A 10,098-nucleotide genomic window follows, 5' to 3' on the forward strand; every position below is an offset into this window, starting at 1 on the left:
GATATATCGATATGTAATAATAGATTCAAAAATTATCAAAATCGATATTTTTATTGAAATCCAAAAACCGAAATATTATGCGTTCACTATACTTCTTTTACTTCGTATAAGGTAATAAAAACACTTTATTTATATATTTCTCTTATATATCGATATATCGATATGATATAATGGATTCAGAAATTGTCAAAAGGGATATTCCTATCGAAATCAGAAAACCGAAATTTTTCGCTATCAAAATACTTCTATTACTTCGTATAAGGAAAAATAAATATATATTATTCATATATTTCGTATATATATCGATATGTAATAATGGATTCAGAAATTATCAAAATCGATATTTCAATTGAAATCAAAAAACCGAAATATTACGCGTTCACTATACTTCTTTTACTTCGTATAAGGTAAAATTAAATATATGGTATTTATATAATTCGTATATATATCGATATATATGTGATATATCGATATGAAATAATGGAATCAGAAATGGTCAAAATGGATGTTTCTCTTGAAACCAGAAAACCGAAATATTTCGCGATCACAATACTTCTTTTACTTAGTATAAGGAAATAAAAATAATTTATTTATATATTTCGTTTTATATATCGATATTTATGTGATATATTGATATGTAATAATGAATTCAGAAATTATCAAAATCGTTATTTTCGTTGAAATCAGAATATCATTTATCCCCTTTACGGGGGTAAATTGAAATTTTTCCCCCCCGGTACACCACAGTAACCCTTCCCATACACTTCACTTAACACCTTCCGTACCGGGGGATGTACAAGGGAGGGGGAGACAAAAGAAATAATTGAATAATATATTCTCCTCTAACCTTAGTAACTGTAAAAAAATTTATTAATAGACATTATCAGGAATTAAAAAAAACAAAAACATACACATTAAATAGAAGGGAAATCTATTTATTTAACAAAAGAAAATGGTTTTTCTTTTTACAAAATTTACAAAATAATACAATAATTTTTCTTTGAATATATATATATATAATATATTTATAAAATATATCGGGCAAACTGGCAGTAAATTTATAGTTGAAAATTGTATATTTTAATAAAAAGTTTGTGGTCAATTTGTGATTTTTCCATTATTTTTAATGATTTAAATATCGTTGAATTTCATTTACAAAACCTTAGCTGTGTATGGGTATGCTCCATAAGCGGTTGAAGAATATGGGTATGCTCCGTATGCTGATGATGCATACGGGTATGCACCGAAAGCGGCTGAAGAATATGGGTATGCACCATAAGCTGATGATGCATACGGGTATGCACCGAAAGCGGCTGAAGAATATGGGTATGCACCATAAGCTGATGATGCATACGGGTATGCACCATAAACGGCTGAAGAATGTGGGTATGCTCCATATGCTGCAGAAGATGAGACGTATGGATAAGAACCATAACTAGAATATCCATTATATGGGTATGCATCATATGCACCGCTATAGTAACTTCCGTATCCGCTTGCGTAGGATGGGTAACCAGCGTAACCGGAATATGGAGCGATTCCATAACCTGTAACAAAACAAAAAAATAAATAAATTTATATATATACATATATATATATATATATATATATATATATATATATATATATATATATATAGAAAATAAATATTTTGTATATAAAATTTTAAATCGATCTATCTGGAATTCAGAATTACCAGTCTCGAGACAGTTCCGTTAATTCAACATAAATATTAATATAATAAAACTATTAAATATACGTTTTACTATGAAATCGCATAGTATTAATATTTTTTAAATATTAATTAATATTTTTAAATATATATATATAAAATTCGCATCAGGGAGAGAGAGAGAGAGAGAGAGAGAGAGAGAGAGAGAGAGAGAGAGAGAGAGAGAGAGAGAGAGAGAGAGAGAGAGTGAGAGAGAGAGAGTAAGAGAGAGAGTGATAGAGAGTGTCACTATTTCAGTAAAAACATAACACCCAAACTCACACACTCACACACAAAGAAGGAGAGAGAGAGACTATTTCAGTACAAATACATCACACACACACAGAGTGAGAGAGAGAGAGTGAGAGAGAGAAACTATTTCAATACAAATACATCACACACACACAAACACGCACACACACATACGCAGAGAGAGGGAGAGTTACTATTTCAGTCAAAACATAACACACACACACACACACAGAGTAAGAGGGAGAGAGTGAGAAAGAGAAACTATTTGTGTACAAATACATCACACATACATATATATATATATATATATATATATATATATATATATATACATATATATATATATACATATATATATATATACGCAGAGAGAGGGATTTCAGTCAAAACATAACACACACACACACACACACATACGCAGAAAGAGAGAGAGAGAGAGACAGAGAAAGTGAAAGATAGAGAGTCAGTATTTCAGTCGAAACATAACACACACATACACACACACACACACACACACACACTCAGAGAGAGTGGTGAAATATCTAAGAAAAACTAATCGGAAACGAAACTAATCGTCTACGAATTAAATTAAAATAATACTTATTAAATACTAGCAGATCCGCCAATACTTCGGTATTGCTAGATTTATACATATATATAAAATCCGCATCAGAGAGAGAGAGAGATAGAGAGAGAGCGCGTGAGAGAGAGATAGAGAGTGTCCTATTTAAGTCAAAACATAACACCCATATTCAAACACACAGAGAGAGAGGGAGAGAGAGAGAGTGAGAGAGACTTTTTCAGTACAAATACATCACATACACACACACACACACACACACACACACACACACACACACACACACACACACACACCCACACACATATATATATATATATATATATATATATATATATATATATATACGCAGAGAGAAGGATTTCAGTCAAAACATAACACACACACACACACAGAGAGAGAGAGAGAGAAACTATTTCAGTACAAATACATCACACACACACACACACACACAGAGAGAGAGAGAGAGAGAAACTATTTCAGTACAAATACATCACACACACACTGAGAGAGAGAGAGAGAGAGAGAGAGAGAGAGTTACTATTTCAGTCGAAAAATATCACACACAAACACACACACACACACAGAGAGAGAGAGAGAGAGAGCGTGGTGAAGGAGGGTGAGAGAGAGACAGTGACAGAGAGAGAATGAGAGAGATAGACAGACAGCGAGAGAGAGAGAGATAGTTTTCTATATATATATATACATTAAATGAACACAATTGAAATTTTTATAAAATATTAACAAAATGAACCTTACGAAATTTCAGGAAATTTAATCATTCTCTTTATAAAAAGTCAGAATATAAATAAATCGATTTGGGAAAACATAAGCACTATCTATCGGATTTAATCTAAACTATTATTAAAACACAGTATGCGGTTTAAAATTTCCCTAACATTCTTTCTATTGGTCAGATCGACGATTTCAATAACTTTAAACCTTCTCTGGATTACGCGGAATATTTTCTAAAAATCTACGCGTAAATCGGTCCATTAGTTTTTTAAGTTCATAACGGACATACATAGGAACATTGCTTTTTTATACATAGAATAAGATATTTGTATATTTCTTTGTTTCATAAATATCTCGACACCGGCGCCACGTAAAGTTTTCACATAATTTAACCTTTCTGTTTATAAATTGTCAGAATATAAATAAATCGATTTAGGAAAAAAAGCACTATCTATCGGATTTAATTCAAACTATTATGAAAACACAGTATTCGATTTAAAATTTCCTTCCCTACCTTTCTTTCTATTGGTCAGATCGAGGATTTCAGTAGCTTTAAACCTTCTCCAGACAACGCGGTTCATTTTGCAAAACCCCGAACCTGAATCGGTCCAGTAGTTTTTTAGTTTATCGCGAACATACATAGAAACATTTTTTTATACATAGTAGAAGGAATTTGTATATTTGTTCGTTTCGTAAATATTCCGACATCAGCACCACCTAACGGTTATGGTTTTTGCAAACATTTTCCGTTTTACATAACTTATATATATTCTGAATATCAACCAAATCAGAACATAAATACAATTTTTTTTAAATATTTCGATTCCAGCGCTACCTATCGTACTATTCGCATACTGGACAAACCTTCATTTTTACACAAATTTTTCAGACATCGGATCGAATATGGAGAAATAAGTATAGGTTTTACACTAAATAGAATATACAACTATGATCGGGTTAACGAATTTATGATAAATCGAGGTTAAGAATGAAAATTTTCTATTCACCACAAAAAAATAAAAAAATAATAAAAAAATTAATTTTTAATAATAAAAAAATCATTACTCTAATAGAAAGCTTTAAGGATTATTCAAAAAAGCTCGTATATCAGATGTTTGTATATTTTTAAGATAGAATTATATAGAAAAATGTTTTTTTTTATATTGTAAAATTTAAAATAAAATATTTAATGGGAAAATTATAATACAGAGTATTTTGTAAGTTCGGAATAAATAAAAATATATCTAATATTGTTATATATTTTTTACACGTTTTCTCTAATTTTTTACCAATAAAAATTGTTAAAAATAGATTGATTATTACTTAAATCGATCTATCTCGATAAACACTAAAGAAAAACACATGAATCACCGCGGTATCATGTCAAAATAGTAAGTTATATGAATGGAAATGAGCAAGAGCAGCAATTTTTGCCAATTTGCGCTTTTCCCACTCTCCTTACCAAAACACTCACTATTAACGCAAAATTAAAGTCATATATGTAAAGCGATCATGTAATTTATAAAATGAAACCGGATTTACGTCTCTGAGACTAATAGTTAGGGAGTTATTAACGCAGGACGGACTATAAATATAGGTAAAAAACCTATACATATTGTCCAAAATCACATTTATTCGATCTATCTCGAAAAACCCTGAATATAAATATATAACACACCACGGTATCATATCAAAATCGTAAACTACACGAATGGAAATGAGCGAGAGCAGCAAATTTGCCCCGAGTTGTGCTTTTCCACCTCCCTCCAGTAACCCGTTCGCTATTAACGTATTTGAACCTTAGAACTTTCGACTTTGAAATCAACTAATTACAAAGACGATTTAACCACTAGACCTGCCCGGTGAGGTGAATAATATGAATTCTTAAAATTTAGTAACACAGTGTGTTAACCACAAATCTACCCGAGTAGGTAACTTAAGTAAACCAAAAGCAAAATCGCTAATCTATACTATTATATGAAGACAATGATAATTTTTATCTGTTCGGAATAAATAAAAAAACTATTCGATTAATCGAAATAAAATATTTAATCATGTATTTTGGAATAAATGAGAAGATTTTACGAAATATTTCATTTCGATTATATATACAGGGTGATTAAAATAATAATGAACATATTATAAAACTTCTGTTCAATACTATTTATGGAAAATTCTCACACAACTAGCTCTATTAGTGAATGTATATATTACTATTGATTGTTGTTGCCGTTTGTCACGTGGTTATGTATCAGAAGCTCAGGTATAGGCACTGTAGAACTGAAGCACTCTGTATTTTCACATGATATTATCTGTAATATATAATATAATGTGTTCCTTTTTCCTTTAATTCATTCTAAAAGATAAAAAAATTATTTAAAAAAAAATTACAAAAATGGAACTGTGCGTTTCACAGTTCCACCGTCATGATTTTTTGTTGTTGTAATCTTGCATATGTAAGAAAATAGACGCGAGGGTTCTAAAGCATTGTCGCTATCGCAGTTCCGACCCCGGCGGGTTGATGGAAAGTAGTTTTTTTACACCGCGTGTAAACGGAACGATCCTGGTTGGAAGGGCGAAATCCTTAACATTAATATGTTAATAGACATTCTCCATTTTATTAAAAAAAAAAAGATACAGAAATTGGAACTGTGCGCGGACGCAAGGGTGTTAGAGCACTGTCGATCCCGCAGTTCCGACCCCGGTGTGCTGGGGGAAAGTAGTTGTTTTTTAAGGTAGAAGGGACAAATTGTGTAGGCAGGCCACGTTTGGAATATGTAAAACAAATTGTTAGGGATGTAGGATGTAGAGGGTATACCTGAAATGAAACGACTAGCACTAGATAGGGAATCTTGGAGAGCTGCATCAAACCAGTCAAATGACTGAAGACAAAAAAAAAGACAAAAAAAAAACTCCGCGTATAAACAGAACGTTCCTGGTTCGTTTATTTTTCTATTTTAATCACTGGAAGGAATATAAAAGCGGTTTAGTTATTTTTTTTAATAGTGATCTGATGATGGCAGAAAGAAAGAGCTCTTTGATCGTCAAATCTGTCCAAAAAAAACATTCCCCAGTTTATTAAAAAAGATACTAAAATGCAACTGTCCGGTTCACAGTTCCTTCATCATGGTTTTTTTGTTGTTGTACGCATTCGTACATAAGAACATAGACGCGAGGGTGCCAGAGAACTGTTGTTCCAGCAGTTCCGGCCCCAGCGTGATGGTGAAAAATAGTTTTTTTTAACTCCGCGTGTAAACGGAACGTTCTTGGTTCGTTCTTTTTTCTATTTTCTAAGGATACTTTTTGTTTAATTTTAAAATTAGAATTCGAAAAAGTATAGCCCATTATTTTAGAAACACTCTTTATATATATATATATATTTATTACATACCTGCGCCATAGATTCCCTTTTTAGTCCTTTGAGCGCTACCTTCAGCTGGTGCGCTTTTTTGTTCAGCCAAACAGGCGGCGATAACAGAGAAAAGAATCTAAAATTTAAAAAAAAAAAATTTATATATAAATAAAAACCATCAATTTTAAAATTAAAAATACACAATTACTAAGGTCCTTAACTATTACTTATTTTATTTGACCCTTACTACATTTTTTGAACTGTTACTGGGAATTGAACCCAGGATCTTCGAGTAATATATGTAAAAACTCATAATTATTAATAAATACATTTTAATTAATATTTTTAAAGATATTACTTCAGAAAATGAGTTGTATGAATATATAAATGAAGTATAATATTGTGTCAGGTCGACCAGTCCTGAAAAGTGTAGTTAATTAAACCACAACCACTAAAGAAAACATCGGTATCAACGATCTAGTATTCCAATTCGTATAAAAATAACTACCTTTACTTAGAATTTGAACATTACTTCGAAATTAACTGATTTATAATGACGATTTAACCACTAGGCTAACCCGGTTGAAAAAAGTAATAAAATCGAAATATAACTTTCAAAAATATGATAAATTTATAAATTCATAATTTAAACTGCTTTTCTAGTAATTTTTTTGAATATACATCATTACTTTCAGAAAAAGCAACACTGATCGGTATATGATGTACTATGAGGTTCTTTATACAAATTTAAGCTCATATGAAATTCTACAATATGTAATATAATCTACAAGATGTTAAAATAAACGAAGTATAATCTTGTACAGTGTAAGGTCAACCACTCCTGAGAAGTGTGGTTTATTAAACCCCAACCACCAAAGAAAAAATCGATATCCACGATCATGTATTCAAATCTGTATAAAAATAACTACCTTTACTTAGTATTTGAACATTAGTTTGAAATCAATTGATTTATAATGACGTTTTAACCACTAGGCTAAACCGGTTGAAAAAAGTAATAAAATACAATTTTTTTAAATTGTCTAGATTTGTTTTTAAATTAATTTGTTATATATTAAGTGTATTTTGAAATTATTTTTTTCATTCGGTCTCTTTTTAAATATTTAAAATATTTGTAATTATCACAAATATACAAAAAAAAAGTAAATTAAAGCCAATAATTTGTAGTTAAAATCAAAAAATAACTTTCCAAGATACGGAAAATATGATTAACTTAAAAAATTCATAATTTAAACTGATTTTCTAGTAATTTTTTAAAATAAACATCATTACTTTCAGAAAAAGCAACACTGATCGGAATATGTTGTCCTAAGAGGTTCTTTATACAAATTTAGCCTCATATGAAACTTTACAATATGTAATATAATCTACAAGATGTTAAAATAAACGAAGTATAATCTTGTACAGTGTAAGGTCAACCACTCCTGAGAAGTGTGGTTAATTGAACCCTAACCACCAAAGAAAACATCGGTATCCATAATTTAGTATTCAAATCCGTATAAAAATAACTACCTTTACTTAGAATTTGAATATAACTTTGAAATCAATTGATTTATAATGACGATTTAACCACTTGGCTAACCCGGTTGAAATAAGTAATAAAATAAAACTTTAAAAATATGATAAATTTAAAAAATTCATAATATTAACTGATTTTCTAGTAATTTTTTGAAATAAACATCATTACTTTCAGAAAAAGCAACACAGATCATTATATGTTGTATTTAGAGGTTCTTTATACAAATTTAAGCTCATAAGAAATTCTACAATATGTAATATAATCTACAAGATATTAAAATAAACGAAATATAATCTTGTACAGTGCCAGGTCAACCACTCCTGAGAAGTGTGGTTAATTAAACCCTAACCACCAATGAAAATACCGGTGTCCACGATCTAGTATTCAAATCCGTATAAAAATAACTACCTTTACTTAGAATTTGAGCATTACTTCGAAATTAACTGATTTATAATGACGATTTAACCACTAAGCTAACTCGGTTGAAAAAAAAAATTAAATAAAACTGGTTTTTTCAATCGGTCTTTAAATTTTTAATTTAAATGGACCTTTTTTAGTTTCTATGTATAACCTAAAAATAAATTTAAAAATTAAATTCCCATTTTTAAATTCTATTCTAAAATCATTCAAAGAGATTTTACGTTTAAAAATTTATATAATTTAAAATTTAAATGGACTTTTCTAATGTTTCTCTTGTATAACCTAAATATAGATTTAAAAATTAAATCTGAGATTTTAATTGAATTTAAAATATTTTAAAAAGAGATTTTACGTTTAAAAATTTATATAACTTAAAATTTAAATGTACTTTTCTAATTTAAACCGATGTATAACCTAAAAATAGATTTAAAAATAAAAACCCAAAATTTAATTCTATTTAAAATCATTTAAAAAGATTTTAATTTAAAAAATCGTTAAAATTTAAATTGATTTTTTTTAATCTCTACTGATATAACCTAAAAAAAATTTAAAAAATCTAACCAAACTGAACGTAAGCTCTCTTCGCTCGCTAAGTTTTTAAAATGTACCTGAGAAAGGTTCAATATAAGTTTTATGATTAAAATTATAAATATAATTCAACCAAAATTAATCTACGCACGCTTCGCTAGCTAACATTATCTAATAAAAGTAGTTTTTTTTTTATTTAAATAACATTTTTCTCCATTAAAATAGATTTAAAACTTCTATTACAGAGATTTTACGTTTAAATATCGATATAATTAAAAATCAAATATTTTTTTCTAATTTTTCTCTACCCCTGTACTAAATTATAATCTAAAAATATTTCCATAATCAAAATTCTTAATTAATAATTAATTTTAATTTTTTTTATATTTATAAAAAATTAAAAACTAAATTTATAAAAATATAATTAAAATTATATTTACTTACCAAAACTTTGAAGGCTGCCATTTTTTAATTTTCTTTTATTTTAGATAAAAAAATTTCTTGTCTTGTAAATATCGTCGACTGAAGACTGATAAATCTGGACTGATGTCGAACGACGGATTACGCGGTCTTTTTATACAAGAGAAAGGACCACCGTCACTCACCGATTAATTTGCCTTCAGCGAGATGAACTTTGCCGTGAGTTGTAACTACCGTTTTTTTTTTCTTTTATTTAACCAGAAGACATTACTGTTTAAATATGTCGATTATACAATCGTATCGGTCAACCGGTTAAATCTATTTTAAAAGACGACCTACACACGTTTGTCGCAAGGTTGTTAACGGATTGCGAAATCAGAAAAAAATATAGGTTCATAATTATGACCATCGATGACCATGAGTTATTATAAAAAAAAAGTAATTTTAAAATTTAAATGTCCGGCGAATTAACAGCCATTTAAACTTTAAAAAAATCATTTTAATCTAATTTCATCTTTCGTATTTTTATTCTTCTTAATATACTTTAAAAAATTTACATTGTA

General features: G+C 29.0%; 1 protein-coding gene across 1 annotated transcript; it reads right to left on the bottom strand.

The window, feature by feature from the left end:
- Window positions 1-1,016: 1,016 nt before the first annotated feature.
- On the bottom strand, window positions 1,017-9,652 carry LOC142322999 (uncharacterized). Its single transcript, XM_075362094.1, has 3 exons — window positions 9,560-9,652; window positions 6,670-6,766; window positions 1,017-1,547 (listed from the first exon to the last, which is right to left on the bottom strand). Exons 1-3 carry the CDS (start codon window positions 9,578-9,580, stop codon window positions 1,153-1,155), a joined length of 513 nt encoding a protein of 170 aa, XP_075218209.1. The 5' UTR covers window positions 9,581-9,652; the 3' UTR covers window positions 1,017-1,152.
- Between the last annotated feature and the right edge of the window lie 446 nt (window positions 9,653-10,098).

The sequence above is a fragment of the Lycorma delicatula genome, chromosome 4 (assembly GCF_047948215.1).
Source record: "Lycorma delicatula isolate Av1 chromosome 4, ASM4794821v1, whole genome shotgun sequence".
NCBI classification, from domain to species: domain Eukaryota; kingdom Metazoa; phylum Arthropoda; class Insecta; order Hemiptera; family Fulgoridae; genus Lycorma; species Lycorma delicatula.

Excerpts from the sequence above, each read along its gene's own strand:
- LOC142322999 (XM_075362094.1), bottom strand. The coding sequence starts at position 9,580 with ATGGCAGCCTTCAAAGTTTTG. Across the intron at positions 6,767-9,559 it reads TGGCAGCCTTCAAAGTTTTG|ATTCTTTTCTCTGTTATCGC; the intron begins GTAAGTAAATAT and ends TTTAAATTTTAG. Across the intron at positions 1,548-6,669 it reads AAAGGGAATCTATGGCGCAG|GTTATGGAATCGCTCCATAT; the intron begins GTATGTAATAAA and ends GTTTTGTTACAG.